At 39.3% G+C, this 18,192-nt stretch overlaps 1 protein-coding gene across 3 annotated transcripts in view; it reads right to left on the minus strand.

Annotated features, from left to right (window-relative positions):
• The window catches only part of cfap91 (cilia and flagella associated protein 91), a 76,250-nt gene that overhangs the window by 25,011 nt on the left and 33,047 nt on the right, over positions 1-18,192 (minus strand). For 2 of the 3 annotated variants that reach the window (XM_073045345.1, XM_073045347.1), the window contains 6 exons: positions 17,771-17,946; positions 16,441-16,618; positions 13,830-13,987; positions 12,843-13,025; positions 10,358-10,497; positions 6,651-6,767 (listed from right to left, as the gene is read on the minus strand). In XM_073045345.1, the coding sequence (XP_072901446.1) occupies positions 6,651-6,767; positions 10,358-10,497; positions 12,843-13,025; positions 13,830-13,987; positions 16,441-16,618; positions 17,771-17,946 (952 nt within the window). The remainder of the gene's footprint in view (positions 1-6,650; positions 6,768-10,357; positions 10,498-12,842; positions 13,026-13,829; positions 13,988-16,440; positions 16,619-17,770; positions 17,947-18,192) is intronic. The other variant, XM_073045346.1, reaches the window with a different exon arrangement.

Genomic DNA, 18,192 nt, shown 5'->3' on the forward strand with positions numbered 1-18,192 from the left:
GACTGTTCTTGTAATTGCCTAATATAGTTGTAATCCCAGAATGATATCTGGAAGACCACATTTCAGACTCTAACATCACTATCCATGGTTACATACTGTCACATCAACAGGATGGCCACTGGAGATGGGAAAGCCCTTAAAATCCACAACATTAACTCCAGACCTCTTGGAGTCTCATAACATTATTTTTCTGGATTATTGGGATCTCTTCTGGAGAAGGTATGACTTATATAAAGGTGATGGGCTACACCTGAACATGAATGGAACCAATATCCTTGTGGGCTGGTTTTCTAGAGCTGTAGGGAAAGGTTTAAACTAGTTTGGCAGGGGTACTGTAGTAACAGGGTAGTAACAGGGCTGTTGGTTTACAGCAGAGATGATGTATAATGAGACTGTCAGGAAGGACAGGCGGATGATAGGGCAAAATTGTAGTCAGTGGGATTGGTTGCAGTGTAAAAGAGGGATAAAACTGAAAAGGACTGATGATGTTATATTAGAATGCACGCGGTATACGGAATAAGACAGATGATTTTGTAGGGCAGTTAGGGTTTGGCAGGTATGATGTTTTGAGGTTATTATGGAGTCATGATTGAAAGACAATTGTGGTCAGAAGCTTAATATCCAAGGATACACAATCTATTGAAAGGACAGGCAGCTAAGCAGAGCAGCAGGAGTGGTTCTGCTGGTAAAATATTAAATCAAATCTTTAGAAAGAGGTGACATAGGATCGTAAGACATAGAATCCTTGTGAGTAGAGTTAAGAAACTGCAAGTGTAAGAAGACCCCGATGGGAGTTATTTACAGGCCCTGAAACAGTAGCCAGCATGTGGTCCATAGCAGGAGATAGAAAAAACATGTCAAAAAGGCAATGTTACATTAGTCATGGGGATTTAGGAAAATCAAATTGATGCTATATTCCAAGACAGAGAATTTGTGGAATGCCTTTGGTTTTTTGGAACAGCTTGTGGTTGAGCCCACAATTAGCAGTTCTGGATTGGGTGCTGTGTAATGAACTAGATATGATTAGGGAGCATAAGGTAAATGAGCACTTAGCAAACAGTGATCTTAAAATCATAATATGATAGAATTCACCCTGCAATTTGAGAGGGAGAAGCTAAAGTCAGATACTGTATATCAGTATTACAGTGGAGTAAAGGGAATTACAAAGGCATGGGAGTAGAGCCAAAGTTGATTGAAAGGGGATACTAGCAGGGATGATGGCACAACAGGAATGTCTGGCGTTTCTCAGTGTCTGGCCAATTCAGAAGGTGCAGGACCAAGACGAGGAAGTATTCTAAAGGCAGGATGACATAACCGTAGCTGATAAGTCAACGCCAACATAAAAGCAAAAGAGAGAGCAAATAACAGGGCAAAAATTAATGGGAAGTTAGAGGATTGGGCAATTTTTTAAAACCAACACAAAGCAACAAATAAAACATGGGAGATGGGGTAATGAGTAAGAGAGAGGCGAGAGTAGATATTGGACTGCTGGAAAATTATACTGGACAGATATTATAGAAATAAGGAAATAGCAGATAAATTGAATAAGTAATTTGCATCATTCTTCACTGCAGAAGAGACTAGTAGTATGCTAAAAGTTCGAGAGTGCCAAGGGGCATAAGTAAGTGCAGATGCTAATAATAGAGATGGTGTTTAGTAGGCTGAAAGATCTGAAGTGAGTAAGTCATCTGAACCTGATGGACTACAACCCAGGGTTCTAAAAAAGTAGCTGAAGAGATTGCAGAAGTATTAGTAACGATCTTTCAATAATCACTAGATACTGGCATGGTTCCAGAGGACTAGAAAATTGCAATTATCTTCTCCACTCTTCAAGATGGGGGGAAAGCAGAAGAAAGGAAACTATAGGCCAGCTAGCCTGACCTCAGTGATTGGGAAGATATTGGAGTTGATTGTTCAGGATGTGGTTTCTAGGTGCTTGCAGGCACATGATAAAATAGGCCTTAACCAGCATGGTTTCCTTAAGGGAAAATTTTGCCTAACAAATCAGCTGGAATTCTTTGAAGAAATAACAAGCAGGATAGACAAAGGAGAATTGGTGGATATTGTGTTCTTGATTTACAGAAGGCCTTTGACAAGGTGCTGCATATGAGGCTGCTCAACAAGGTAAGAGCCCATGCTATTACAGGAAAGACAAAGCATTGGCTGATTGGCAGGAGCCAAAGAATGGGTATAAAGGGATCCTTTTGGATCGGCTGCCGGTGACCAGTGGTGTTCCACAGGGGTCTGTGTTGGGACAGATTCTTTTTATGTCAAAGATTTGGATGATGAAATTGTTGGCTTTGTGGCCAGGTTTGTGGACAATACAAAGATAGGTGGAGGGGCAGATGGTGTTGAGTAAGCAGACAGGCTACAGAGAGACAGATCAGGAGAATGGGCAAAGAGGAGATAGATGGAATAGTGTCAGGAAGTGTATATTCATGCACTTTGGTAGAAGCAATTGTACAATGTCCTGTGTATGTTACTCAAAATGGCTTCTTTGGTTTGTTACGAGTAGGAATGCTTCTTTGTCTGATAAGTGTTTCTCTCGCCGTTGTTTCGCTTTAGAATGGCTGATATGGTAATTGTATTCTTTTGTTAATCAATGGGGAATGTTATTGTGTTTTGTGAGGCTGGGAACTTGCGGGAGGGGTTGCGCGGGGCTTGTGGTGTGAAGGGAGTCAGGAGGAGGACGCCGAGGAAGGTGGACGTGCACTCGGAAGACCACCGGGGAGTCCGAGGTGGAAGACGTGGAAGTCGGAGGCAAGCGACGAGGGGTCGAATGGTTCGATGGTTGAGCTCCAACGAGTGCACTAAACTGACTGAACTTTGATAAGTTGGCACCTTTTGTTTTTTTCCTTGCATATATATATTGTATTGCCTAATACTCTTTTAATTTTAGTAAACTCTTTAAAGTGTATTTCATAACAGTATTTGTTGTGGGTTTGATACTGTTGGCGGGCGCGAGGCATAAACTCGATTCTCACAGCACCTGCGTGTACGGGAGGTGGGTTGGTGAGTGGCTGGATCTCCTTTTCCCCTAGAGATATACCAGCCTTTTGGGTAAGTGTTACACAATAAAAGCAAAGTCTATTTTCTAAACAGTGAGAAAATTCAAAAATCTGAGATGCAAAGGGACTTGTGCAGGATTCCCTAAAGGTTAATTTGCAGGTTGAATTGGTGGTGAGGAAAGTGAGTGCAATGTTAGCATTAATTTCTGGAGGGCTAAAATATAGAATCAAGGATATAATGCTGAGGCTGTATAAGGCACTGGTGAGGCCTCATATGGGCTATTGTGAACCGCTTTGGGCTGCTTAATTAAGAAAAGATGTGCTGACATTGGAGAGGGTTCAACAGAAGTTCACAAGAATGATTCCAGGTATGAAAGGATTATCATATGAACAGTGATTGAAGGCTCTAGGCCCGTACTTGGTGGAATTTAGAAGATTGAGTGGGGATCTCATTGAAACCTATCAAAATTGAAAAATGTAGAGTGGATGCAAAGAGAATGTTTCCTTTGGTGGGGGGAGTCTAGGACCAGAGCATAACCTCAAAATTGAGGACTGTCCATTTAGAAAAGAGATGAGAGGAATTTCTTCAGCCAGAGGGCGGTGGATCTGTGAAATTTGTTGGCACAGGCAGCTATGGAGGCCAGTTCATCGGGAGCATTTAAGATGGAGGTTGATAGGTTTGTGATTAGTCATGTTGTGAAAGGTTATAGGGAGAAGACAGAAGAATAGGAGTTGAGAAGGAAATGGATCAGCCTTGAAGAAATGTTGGAAAAGACCCAATGGGCCAAATGGCTTAATTCTGCTCCTATGTCTTAAGTTTAGGAGAGATGTTACAGGCAGTTTTTTTTTTAACACACAGAATGTCACAGTGAGAAGAGAGCATGGCCTGGATGATGGATACTGCTTCTTGTGGCAGCACTCCTTATAAATGACTTTATCACATTACACAGACAGCAGCTTATTACCTCATTACTTACCTTATCACAGAAACTCACTTGTCCCAGCCATTGTCATCTCCCACTTCCCTGCTTCCTAAATACTCTTTTTCAAACCTGATGAAGGGACTTAGACTTGAAATCTGAACTGTTTCTCATTCTGTAGTTACTGACCGACCTGTGGGGATTGTTATGCCTTTTCTGTTTTTATTCCAGCTTTCCAGCATCTGCAGTCTTTTTGATTTTCATCATATAGCTACTTGACCGTGGCAAATATACCTATCCATGGAAGCACTGGTAGAAATAATTCCTGCAAATTCATGTCTTCATATTGAAAATACTCTTCATTGAGTGTGTGTCATTATAGTTGTGATAAATGGGATAGCCTTAGAAAAGATCCAGCAGCTCAATGTTGGATATTTATGAGGTACCATAAGCAGAATATCAGCAGCAATGTACACTGCTGCAATCTTTATCTTCATGGCTCAGCATAATCCTCACTCAACCATTACTAGGGGGTCAGTCCTCATTTATTGGGGAATGCAGAAAGGCAGCAGGGAACATATCTAAAAATGATCAAAATGCCAGCTTAGTGAAGCTGCAGCACAACCTAGCTGTACATGTGCTGAACAGCATGAGAAAGACACAGCCAAGCTATTGCATAACCAATATCCCACCATCACAGAAGCCAGTCTTTAACCAGTTCAATTCACTTAATGTGTAAAGACGACTGGAGCACTGGAAACAGCAAAGACTTAGACCAAATAACATCCTTACTGTATTTTCGAAGATCTGTACTCCAGAATTAGCTGTACCTCTAGCCAAGATATTCCAGTATTGTCATAACATTGCCATCCAACCAACAAATTGAACATCTGCCCAAAAAGATTCTGTTCACAAAACTGGATGTATCCAATTCAGCTAATTTTTACCCAATCAGTCTCCTCTCAACCAGCAGGAATGTGATAGAAGATATCACCAGCAGCAGCAGTTACATACTTACTAACACAGACACAAGAGACTGCAAATGCTGGGATCAGGAGCAAAAAAAAAACTGCTGGAGGAACTCAGCCATTCAAGCAGTATCTGTACAGGGGAATGGACAACTGATGTTTTGGGTGAAGTTCCTTCAGCAGCTTGTCTTTTTATTTGCCAGCCCAGATATATAAATGAGGCAATGAACATGCAGCTGGACTGTTTTCCTTAAGATGGCGCCATCATGCAATATTTTGTCAAGGAACACTGGTTCAGGTTTGTACTGAACAGTCAGCAGTGACTTGCCAACATTTCCTTACTAATATGGTCATCACCTTCAGGATTTTCATATGAATGTACATGTCCTAAAGTTGCTGCTAACTGTATATATTATTTTTTTTCTAACCTAAGATCCAGGCAATAGGAACACAAGATTATTGTATGACCAGGCCAGGGTTCTTTGGTTTTGGGGAACTATATTAGTATTTTTATACCGTATTTACTTTTAACATTAATAATTGAACAATGTTCAATAGGTTTATACTGTTTCTGATGAAGTAGAATGTATTCTGACACCACCCTCATTGCTCAATGCAATGTCTTAGAAGCTGACCTGAATTGAGACAGCTCCTCTCAGCAAAATCCTGCTTGGTGGTTCAACATGACACAAATACAAAATATCATAAACTTGTGCCAAACCCAGCTGTTATCTGCAGATTCTGGACTTTTAGATCACAGCAGATCTATAACTATCTCTGGAGTACTGTCATCATTCAACATTTTATGTATTTGATATATACCCCTCAACAAAAAGTGACTGATAAATATCTCTTCATCATTACATACATTGTAATTTCAATTTAAAAATATTGATGAAGTTCAAGTGCCAATCACAAAATGCCAGCAAAGAATAGACAAGAAGTTCAGATTTCCACATTTGCACAGGAATCCTGAGTTTGCTGATGCATGGTGAGAAATGGCTGCAATATGGCAGGCAGGATTTCCAGCATGCCCTGGCCTGCATTATCCTGCCATATTGCAGCCACTTCTCACCATGCATCAGCTTCTGAAAATCAAAAAATAGTGTATTCCTATTTCCTTCTTATCTGCCCTGTTAGATCTACAAAAAAACTTCTTGTTAAACTTAACTTTCACTTCACAAAACAACATTCATTTGTTTATTAATGTTATTATTTTCTTTGAATATCCTGTTATCACAACCTTGCAATGGATTCCAGCATTTTGCTACCAGCAGACAGCAGGCAAATTGATTTGTAGTTCCCTATTTTTTCATATATATCTTATAACATAGAAAAAAGTGCAGGAGTGGGCTACACAACCTTCTGAGCCTGCTCCATCATTTAATATTACAATAACTTATACATAGCAATACCACTTAAGGGAACATTAGATCAACCTGAGTAGGAAACATGACTTGTCAATCAAGTTAGATGAAAATTGGTGAAGAAGGCTCACGTGAGGCACAGACATCCAATCAGTTTGGTTTGTAATCCCTCTTGGATGATGGCCTTTTTTAGTAAATGCAATGTTGTGCCATTCAAGAATTCTTGTTAGCCAAACCAAGATATCCAATCTTATTATTTATACATCTATACAGGTTCATGGTTGTCAAACTCTGTGATGTTCATATTTTTATTTTAAGGATGAACTGTCTTGGAAAATAAATTGTTGAAAAAATATTTTTGCCTTTGAAGAGTAGCTTCGTCCTTACCTCAGGTGGTGGTTCAACTGTCGGTGTTGGAGGACGAGGAACTGGTTTAATAATCTTGTACAAAAAGCGGAGAGGCTTTTCTTGCTTTTCTCCTTTAAATTTTGCATCCTTTATGGCCTGAGTTTTACAGATAAAGATGTTGCTAGTTTACTTCCCATGATTTGAAGTATTCAAGTTATGATTAAGCTCACCATCAGTAAATCATACAATACTCTATTAGTGAAAAATATACTTCTTACATCTAGCTCATTAAAAACAATAATATTTTCACAACAATGTTCTCCAAGTTAGTAGAAAGGCATGTGCTGGAAGGAGGGGTAAGGAAGAGAGAAAAGAGAAGATAACAGGAATAGTAAACATAGATGGAACAATCTTCATCAAGATGGTTCACTGAAGCACTGCTGCTTGGGGAAGTGAGGAAGAGGTAATCATGCTCAGATGATGATTGTGGCAGGGGTGAAGAATGCCAGTATTGTTCACTGGGATCAAACTTCTCTGTAAGCAGTGAGCTAAAGCGAGAATGTTGCTCAGTGAAGTAAACAAAGATGGTTGGATGGGAAATGCATGAGTTTGGTGTGTGGAAGGGGGCAGCAGGGAGGGGTAGTGAGGAACCAAACTGAAAACAAACTCAATATTGCGAGCAATGACAGGGGAAGAAGCAAAATACTTCCTAAATGTGATAGTTCAACCCTTGCTATAATTTTACTGATTGGTGCCATGAGTTTAATTAATTTATGGGAAAAATATATTCCATCAAAGAATGGAGTAAGCTATTCACAGCTTTCCACGCCCTGAAATAATATTATAATTGGTGTAAAGTAGGTTGAATGTCTTACTATGAAAAAAACACAAAATTTTGCTTTTTTTCATTTATTGTTTTAGAATTATGTGGCCTCACTAATTTTTATCATTTAGTTTTCCTCTCTTTCTTGAAATTCCAAATGCCATTTGACCTCTTTAGTGGACTTTCAGTTTCCAACCACAAATTCTCTGTTACTGAACTTCTCTCCCAAAATGGCAAGCCTATCAGGCAACATCAGATTAAGCAATTATACTATAATGGCTGCAATAACCAGCCTAGTAATTATTTTGCCATAAAATAAATTTAACAAGCAGTGTGGGAGATTTGTGACGCCTTCTCCCATTCTTACTCAAATCTCATTTTCTACCATGCTCTTCAAGAAAGAGTTTGTGTTTCTTTAGGAATGCCTAGTGCCTTGATTTCTCCATTACAGGACATTCAGTTAGTTATCTAATGAACTGATCCCATATTCTAATACCATCAAGGATAATTTAATTTAAAAGAGAGGTCAGCATTGTCTTAATCTCACTTTGTAGTTCCATGGTTATCTTCAGCTGGGAGCAAGTTTCCAGATTTCACAATGACTCAAATACCTCAGTTGACGAAGTCACGATTACCAGGCAGATACCAAAAAATTTCATCATAACAGAGTAGAATGAGCAGGAACTAGGCAGAGTGAAAGATAACAAGAATGTACCATTGTAGATCTGGTGCTAGTTTGGCTAAGTACGGTAATACTTGACAATATCAGCACTGCAATATGTCCATGCTCACCAGAGGTTCAGTCTGACAACAGATACATAAGTGCATGTATGTTTTGCATATAAGAGAGCACACACACATACAAGTTATGTGTCCCTCCCTCTATCTCGCATACTCATGATTGCAAGAACACAAACACAACTCCACCAAGTCAAAAATCTCTTGTCAATACATTACAATTATTTCTCTTCTTTCTGCACAATAATGTTTTAAGAATTGCTTGCCTGACTCAAACTGTTGGGTGCCCTTTCCAGACACAATTTCTTAATTAGCCTTAATGCCAGAACCAAACCATTTCTGGTGACCAAGAGCCAATAACTTATGAAAAAAAGCTTTTTGGTACTCATGCAAAGTTCAGAATTGTTACTGTTCTAATTCAGTGGTGCCAGTAAGCTTCCCGGCTGATCTGCAAATGACTCCCAAGCGAAGGCAAAAGGATTTGATTTTTGCTTCAGGTGTGTAAATGGAGCACATTGGGGCATAGAGCTTTCTAATTCAATCCTGAGAGTTAGCCACAGAGCTTTCTAATCCAGGCCTGAGAGTTAGCCACAGAGCTTTCTAATCCAGGCCTGAGAGTTAGCCACAGAGCTTTCTAATCCAATCCTAAGAGTTAGCCACAGAGCTTTCTAATCCAAACCTGAGAGTTAGCCACAGAGCTTTCTAATCCAGGCCTGAGAGTTAGCCACAGAGCTTTCTAATCCAGTCCTGAGAGTTAGCCACTGAGCTTTCTAATCCAGGTCTGAGAGTTAGCCACAGAGCTTTCTAATCCGGGCCTGAGAGTTAGCCACAGTGCTTTCTAATCCAGGCCTGAGAGTTAGCCACAGTGCTTTCTAATCCAATCCTGAGAGTTAGCCACAGAGCTTTCTAATCCAGGCCTGAGAGTTAGCCACAGAGCTTTCTAATCCAATCCTGAGAGTTAGCCACAGAGCTTTCTAATCCAGGCCTGAGAGTTAGCCACAGAGCTTTCTAATCCAGTCCTGAGAGTTAGCCACAGTGCTTTCTAATCCAGTCCTGAGAGTTAGCCACAGTGCTTTCTAATCCAGGCCTGAGAATTAGCCACAGAGCTTTCTAATCCAGTCCTGAGAGTTAGCCACAGTGCTTTCTAATCCAGGCCTGAGAATTAGCCACAGAGCTTTCTAATCCAGGCCTGAGAGTTAGCCACAGAGCTTTCTAATCCAGGCCTGAGAGTTAGCCACAGTGCTTTCTAATCCAGTCCTGAGAGTTAGCCACAGTGCTTTCTAATCCAGGCCTGAGAATTAGCCACAGAGCTTTCTAATCCAGGCCTGAGAGTTAGCCACAGAGCTTTCTAATCCAATCCTGAGAGTTAGCCACAGAGCTTTCTAATCCAGGTCTGAGAGTTAGCCACAGAGCTTTCTAATTCAGGCCTGAGAGTTAGCCACAGAGCTTTCTAATCCAGGCCTGAGAGTTAGCCACAGTGCTTTCTAATCCAGTCCTGAGAGTTAGCCACAGTGCTTTCTAATCCAGGCCTGAGAATTAGCCACAGAGCTTTCTAATCCAGGCCTGAGAGTTAGCCACAGAGCTTTCTAATCCGGGTCTGAGAGTTAGCCACTGAGCTTTCTAATCCAGGCCTGAGAGTTAGCCACAGTGCTTTCTAATCCAGGCCTGAGAGTTAGCCACAGTGCTTTCTAATCCAGGCCTGAGAGTTAGCCACAGTGCTTTCTAATCCAATCCTGAGAGTTAGCCACAGAGCTTTCTAATCCAGGCCTGAGAGTTAGCCACAGAGCTTTCTAATCCAATCCTGAGAGTTAGCCACAGTGCTTTCTAATCCAGGCCTGAGAGTTAGCCACAGTGCTTTCTAATCCAGGCCTGAGAGTTAGCCACAGTGCTTTCTATTCCAAAAGGTGTTTGGCACTTTCAGTGGGTAAGAGTTACAAACATCTACAGATGTCTACATGTACTGGTTTATCACATGCATGAAAATCATAGTAAGAATCTTGAATGCAGTGTGAAATAATTGTTTTGCTGGGCTACAATGAAGATCATTGTAGAAGAAAGAAGTAAATGCTATATAACAAAAATCCATAATTGAATGCTTGTATATGAATTCCTCAAAACTTATAAAACTAATTTACAAAATCAGGGTTGATAACCCCCCACACTTGCATCTTTTCACCAACTGTACCTTATGAAGCTTAGCCAATTCCATTTCCTTGCGAGCAGAATACTTCAAGAAGCCATCCTTTGTTGTAAGTTTTGGTCTCTGAATTCGTATACGTGGTTGAGTAACAAAATCAGGCAGCGAATCCTCCAAATCTAGCAGACCTAAAGCATTTTTTAAAATGTGCAGTACAGGCCTGCAGTAGCTTGAAACCATTAATAAACAATAAATTTCCCTTTCAATTACACATTTTTTTTCTTTCTTTGTGCATTTTGTAATTTGGCTTGTAGAACTTGTGGATATCCTTTAACTTTGCAGTGAAGTTATCAGGTCACTGGGATCTTTCACATCCATATTGCAGGCACACACAGGATTTGTTACTAAACAGAATGTGAATGCTTGGGATGTGATTTGCTGTCTTTTGTTGCTTTCCCCTTCCTTAATTAATTTTAATACTGGGAGATTGGCGATGTACAGCTTTCCAATATGCACCCATGCACGTGCCAGTAGTTTTGCCAGTATCTGCAACATAATTGTGTAGAATAGCTGCAAACCAGATAATGATAATCTGTATGTATTTGAAAATACCATCAGGATGCCACATATAAAGGCTAGTAAAACTGTTCTGGGGCTTGGGCAGCAGAAGTATGTGGTTGAATGGAAATACTATAAAGTAAAATCAACTAATTTAAATAAATGACATGGCACCACTGCTTATATTAAACATCTGTCAAAGTTATCCCTATCTGAGATATAATGGTTGGTGTGGCTGGCTGGACAGAGAATATTTCAAAAAGCTGGATGAACTGACCATCCCTGTAGTTGTACTCCTATGAATATAAACACTTAACACAGAGCTGGCATTCCCACAGTTTCAAAGACATCCCTTAAATGATAGTACGGAGTCAGATGTACACTGTTGCATTCACTATTTCAGAAATTTCACAGTGACACAGGATTCTTGCATGATTGTCGCATGTAAAAACATTCTCTTATCTGCCAGTTTGGGCAATTTTCATCTGGAATAATAGGTGGCTGGAATGGCTTAAATACCCTACTAACACCAAACACTGACTTGATTAAACTGTTAAGAGGCTGCTTAAATATACAAACTTGTCCTTAAAGCCCAGCTACAAACCTGTTCAAACAGGCAGAGTGTGATTCACAGATTTGCTGTCTTATTTGTACCAGGCAGTTACCAATCTACACTAGGTTCTTAAAGGGAAAAATCGAGAAAACAGTGTTGTTATATTCTGTTTTATTTCTGGACTACGTCCAGTTTAAAAAGCACAGCCTGTCATTAGCGTATATGAAGCTGCTCCTGAGTAACTTCTGACCTAGTCCCAAACTTGATCTTTCAACCAGCCTTAGCATGGGAGCCGATCAATTTCTATCCTCTCACTAAAACAATCTGCAGTGAAAGGTCTATTTGGTACCTATGTACCAGAATCAATCAAGTCAAATATAAACTAAAAAAAAATGACTCAAGTCTCACAGTATAATTGCTAAAAATTATAATCTGCCCAAATGCAGTGCACCAAAGCATTTGGTTGTGCGTCACTATGGCGAATTTTACTGTTGCCTGGGGGCTGCTGCTGAATAGGTACTACACCCATTTTCATCAATGAAAATGTGTCACTCAGGAATGGAAACATCCGGGAAGATGAGAATTATATGCTGAATTTGGGGCTAGTGTTGTGTCAGGTAGTCGAATGGGTAAGCTGCTGCAGTATGGAGTGCGCCGGGATTTGCATTGATAGGTGATTATGAAACAGAATCAGCTTCAAGGTCTTGGATCAGGCAAAGGTTGTGGGGGAGGGGCTGTGTTGTTAATGAGCCATTAGGAAGTAGGTTAAGGGTCAGTATATACATTGATGGGTAAGGGGTTGGTTTGAATGGCCTTGGGTCAGTATTGAAGTGGTGAGGAGATCATCTAATTTCATGAACCATTAAATGTTATCATTTTTTATGAAAATGTTGGTCTTAATTGCAAAAGGGTTAAAATTTAATAAAGTGATGGACAACCATCTCAAAAGTTTTAACTAGCAAACTCACAAAAGACAAGCAAAAATTTAGCAGAAAATATAGTTTAAATTTCTCCAGCAAATATTGTACTAAAATATTTATTACGTAATTTATTTTTTCATGAGTCGAGGCATTTTCAATATAAAAAAATCAGTTACTTTTCATTTGGATTAGGGTTTGACAGGAGATGGAGAAAGGCAAGTAAATGCAGTACAGATCAATCAGGATTTGATTCAAATAGCTAAATGGGATAGTGCTGTTCCAATTTAAATTGTTTCATTAATTGGTGCTGCCTGACCCACTGGTTACCTCATTTGTTTCTTATATTTTAAATAAAAAATGTCTTTCTTCAGATTTTCTTTTGTATTTTTGGAATCCATTTGTTATTTTTGTAAAATGAATGTATAAAGTTTCCCTTTCAGATATTTTGGTGAACTAGAATCCAAAAGTTATACACGTATACATTACTATAGCACTAACTTACCATCATATGTGGATAGAAAATGGCTTTTCACAACAAATCGTTCTGAGTTCTGGTCTGGAAACTGACCAATCCGAGAAATAGGTGCATAAACCTCTGAACCATAATTAGCATAGTCCTTTATGAGGCTACGCCGTTCAAGCGTCCCTTCCACATTTTTTCTCCTAGCTGTTAATTTTCTTATTTCTAGAAAAAAACAAAATATTAAAACTGAACACGATACACATTTTCTTATAATTTAAAATTTGATTGTTGGTAATGGGCTATTAAGAGATAAGCTCAACATTTCTCATGTTAAAGCCAAAATCACTTTGAATTTATCAGCCCATTTGTGTTTAACAAATAATTTACTGTATAGGTCAGGCAGCATCTGTGGAAGAAAAGGGTTAATTTTGCAAGAATGAGGCCCTGTATCAGAAATTCTGACCTGAAAACTACTATGGATTTTTATCTTTCATAATTCTCAAGAAGGGTCTCGCACAATAGCTCAATTTCTCACCCACAGATGCTACCTGACCTGCTGAACTTTTCCAGCAGTTTCTGAGACTGAGTGTAGAGCTGTTAAGATCTGAGATTTGGCTCACATTTTCTATTCTTCAAGAAAACAACCTATCAAAAAACATAAACAAACTTGGAAGGCAGAAAATTCTCGAATCATGTAGCTAATCCATGGATGTACCAATCTGAAATATTAATTATTTCTCTCTCTACAGAAACTATTTGACCCTTCCAGCATAAGCTGGAAATACTATCAAACAACCCTTCTAGAATGCTTATACACATCTATATGATAGATTATAGAATGTAGACTCATAAGTTACATAACGTGACTAACTAATGATGACATTATATATAATGCTAGATAGGGATATTACGATAGCAATGTAATCCAGCAACATGGGAATCAACATAGCTAAGAACTCTGTCACGATATGTTTTTCTCATCATTCCTCACATACTGTTAAACTGTGAACCAAATAAAAGTGTGACCTTTGATGTGCTCCAGTCTTATCTTCTTTATAGTTGCTGATTTCTTCTGTTGCTGTTTGCTCCACTGAATATCAATCCGTTTCACATTCACTTCCTGTTGCTTTGCTTCACGTTGGTTTAACAAGCTCTTCAGAACATCTAATCGAATTTCTTGAAGCCTCAAGAAGTAGTAAAATATAAATTTTGTAAAAATCATATTGCAAGCGTACCTTTTTAATCTCAGAAAATTACTGCAATATATTAGATAGACGGTATAGGAACAGGGAATCCAAAGTCAAACATGCTACATTTTTCTTTTCGAATACATTTCCAACTCCCCTTTGAAAGGTACTTCCACTGCCTTTTTAGGTAACAAATTCCATATTGAATAAGCCTCTGCACATAAACATACCTTCCCTTGCGTATCTTTTACATAATTACCATAATTCTGTATCTGTTAATTACAAATCCCTTGCCAATGAATGAGATGTTTTGGTGTATTCCATAGACAGCATATTATGCTCCTTCAATAAATTCTATGTTACAATATTTTATCTTTCTCTCATTCCAGTGAAGCACTTTATTGTATCACTGTGCTTTGCTTCTGGAACATTCCTCCAATATCTCACTGAGCTGATGTGCTATCTAATACAGCAATGAATCATTTAAATCAACACATTTGCAGTTCTTCAAAACAAAATGCTCCTGGTTTAAAAAAAATCAAAGCATTTAACAAACATAAAGCTAATTTCACAAGAGCTTAAGAACATAAGAAACAGGAGCAGGAGTAGGCCATCTAGCCCATCGAGCCCGTTCCGCCATTCGATAAGATCATGGCTGGTCTGACAATGGACTCATTTCCATCTACCTGCCTTTTCCCCATAACCTTTAATTCCTCTGCTATGCAAAAATCTGTCCAACCTTGTCTTAAATAGATTTACTGAGGTAGCCTCCAAAAAAAAAATCAAAACACACAGCCAAAGGACAGCCCTTAGAAAAGACAGGCAATGGGAAAGGGTGCAAGAAGACCTGTATTGGAAACATGCCTCCTGATGGGATGGGATTGAGGGCAAAAGGAGGAACCTCTAATACTGGACTATTTTTCAGTTATTGGGTAAGTGTTAGTATTATTAACTGCAGTGAAATAGTTCTCTAAGGGGATCAAAACAAACTAATATAATTGCATTGTGAATATACAAACAACTGAAAAAAAGTAATGTAAAGTAGAAGACATATCACAGATATTTAAATATTGAAGAAAAGGATGAAGGTGAATGTAAGGAACTTAGAGGTTAAGGAAATACAAAAGGCAAAGCAAGGTTACAAAATCAAATTATTAAAACATAAGCTTTTCAAGTAAACACAAATGACAAAATTAAGGAAAGGATAAGTTCTTTAAAAGAACTGTTTATTACAAATATATGGCACTTCAAAGCAGCAGGTGCCACTTGCTGACACTGAGCCACACTATGAGGTGTTAGGGCAGACGATTAGTCAAAAAGAAAAGGTGGTAAGTAGATTCTTAAAACTACAAAAGGAATTTAGGCAGGTAGGGAATTTCACAACAAGGATAAGCAAGTAAACACACTCACAGAGAAATTGCAGAATTCTTTGCGGAACCAGAGGGAAGAGATGCAGCAAGTAGAAGGGGCAAAGGGGAGCCAGAATGGGGAAAGAAGAAAGGGAGACAGGAGAAATTACAAGACAGAGAAACCAATGTTCATGCCACCAGGCTGGAGGTTATCCAGATGGAATGTGAGATGTTGCTCCGTTGTGACAGTAGAGGAGGCCATGGGCCAATATATTGGAATAAAAATGAAAAGCTGAACTGAAACAGAAAATCCCGTTTGCGACAGAATGAGCAAATTCTGCTCAGCAAAGCGATTGGCCACTATACATCAGGTCTCACTAAAGTAGAGGTGGTCAGACCCAAAATAAATGTTGCAAAGTAGGAAATGTGGTAGTTAACGTGCTTTCAGTAAAGTCCTATAATCAGTAATGAAATACCGTAAGTAGACAACCATTTTAAAATATTCAACATGCACAAAAGCTGGATGAACTCCGCAGGTCGGGCAGCATCCGTTGAAATGAACAGTCAACAGTTCGGGCCGAGACCCTTCGTCAGGACGGAAACGTTGGCTGTTCATTTCAACAGATGCTGACTGACCTGCTGAGTTCATCCAGCTTTTGTGCATGTTGATTTGACCACAGCATCTGCAGTGTACTTTGTGTTTATTTTTAAACATTGTCTAGGATAAGCACTGGGCAAAACAGCAAGAGAATTCCCTGGTTCTATTCAGAATTATATTGTGAAACTGTTTGTGCCCTCCTGAGAGGCCAGACAAAACGCAAGACAAATGACTGTCCACGTCTCCTTCAATAACGGACTGAGGTAATAATCTACAGAAAATTCAGTTAGAATCTTCTAAACCCAAGTTGCTATAGCCTTTTATCTATAGTTTTATCCCAATTAAAATACATTGTTACCTGTCTATTGTATTGTGCTCAGCTGAACAATTTTTAAAAAAACAAATCTAAGGTAAAACTGCTTTTTTTTTAACATACACAATTTGCTCATTCGAATGAAATTCTTCCAGAGCATTTAATTTTAACATGGAGTTTTAATGCCTACTTTTCAATTTCTTGCTCCCGGAATGCCCACTCATTTCTCTCAATCTCCTCCATCATCTTCTTCCTTTTCTCAAGTTGCCAGCGATCATTCAGTGAAGGTAGAGAAGCTTCCCAAGCTCGCTTTTCTCGTGCACGTTCTATCATTTCCACTTCCGCTAAACCTGCTGGTAAACCTCGGCCTCCAGTCACATGGAAGAAATGGAATATTTAAGGAATTGAGATAGTGTCTGGAATGTGCTTTAAGAAGAATTCAGTTTTGTTTTGCATTCCAATGGTGTCGCTGTGCCTGCAAACCAGATGAAGGCTCAACATAATGCTGACAGGCCTACAACGAGACCATTAAAGTATCTCATTGGCACATGGCTTGATGCAATGGCTGCCTTTAAGAGCTGAAATTTAAGTTTTACAAGGTTACTTTATCTGTATATACATTTTAGCTTAGATATTTTCTCAGGAGAAGAAACAATTTAGGAGAATTACAAGGATGTTGCCTGGATTGGGGAGCATGCCTTATGAGAATAGGTTGAGTGAACTCGGCCTTTTCTCTTTGGAGTGACGGAGGATGAGAGCTGACTTGATAGAGGTGTATAAGATGTTGAGAGGCATTGATCATGTGGATAGTCAGAGGCTTTTTCCCAGGGCTGAAATGGTTGCCACAAGAGGACACAGGTTTAAGGTGCTGGGGAGTAGGTACAGAGATGTCAAGAGTAACTTTTTTACTCAGAGTGGTGAGTGCGTGGAATGGGCTGCTGGCAACGGTGGTGGAGAAGGATACGATAGGGTCTTTTAAGAGACTTTTGGATAGGTACATGGAGCTTAGTAAAATAGAGGGCTATAGGTAAGCCTAGTAATTTCTAAGGTAGGGACATGTTCCTGTATTATATAACCATATAACAATTACAGCATGGAAAGAGGCCATCTTGGCCCTTCTAGTCCGTGCCAAACGCTTACTCTCACCTAGTCCCACTGGCCCGCACTCAGCCCATAACCCTCCATTCCTTTCCTGTCCATATACCTATCCAATTTTACTTTACATGACAATACCGAACCTGCCTCTACCACTTCTACTGGAAGCTCGTTCCACACAGCTACCACTCTCTGAGTAAAGAAGTTCCCCCTCATGTTACCCCTAAACTTTTGCCCCTTAACTCTCAACAACTCATGTCCTCTTGTGTTGTAGGTTTTCTATGTTTCTATTTTTATTAATTTTATTTTAATTGCAAGTCAAAGTAGAGCATGGATACTCCATAATTGATCACTTTTGAGCATTCCTTAAGTGTCATTAGATTAATAACTTACTAAATATTCTTCCACGTTTACATACGACTCACCAAATTTCAATGCAGCAAGTGTGAGGAGCTCAGGAGCTGATCCAGGACGCACAACATATTCTGGAGAGTATGGGTCAGTTTGTGTTTCGCTGTCCCTGTAATCTGTCTGCACCCCTACTGTCTGCCTGGATGGAGTCCGAAAATCAAAATCCTCATCATTTGTCAGAGTGTCATCCCTGAAACAAATTGTCACAGAATAAAGTTTGGAATAGAAATACAAAAGGAAGCAAAATTACCTCAAGAATTTTAATTTTATTAAGGCATGTAAATAAATCCAAGATAAAACCATGCTTTACAGTGGCTGTTTAGATGTAAATAGCTTGGGTAAGTTTTTCCACAATCCAACAAAAGCAGGTACCATTCACAGCTTCAAGCTATTCAAAATAAGTTTGGGAAGATATTTATGCTGAATTATAGCAGCC

This window comes from Hemitrygon akajei, chromosome 5 (assembly GCF_048418815.1).
Source record: "Hemitrygon akajei chromosome 5, sHemAka1.3, whole genome shotgun sequence".
NCBI lineage: Eukaryota > Metazoa > Chordata > Chondrichthyes > Myliobatiformes > Dasyatidae > Hemitrygon > Hemitrygon akajei.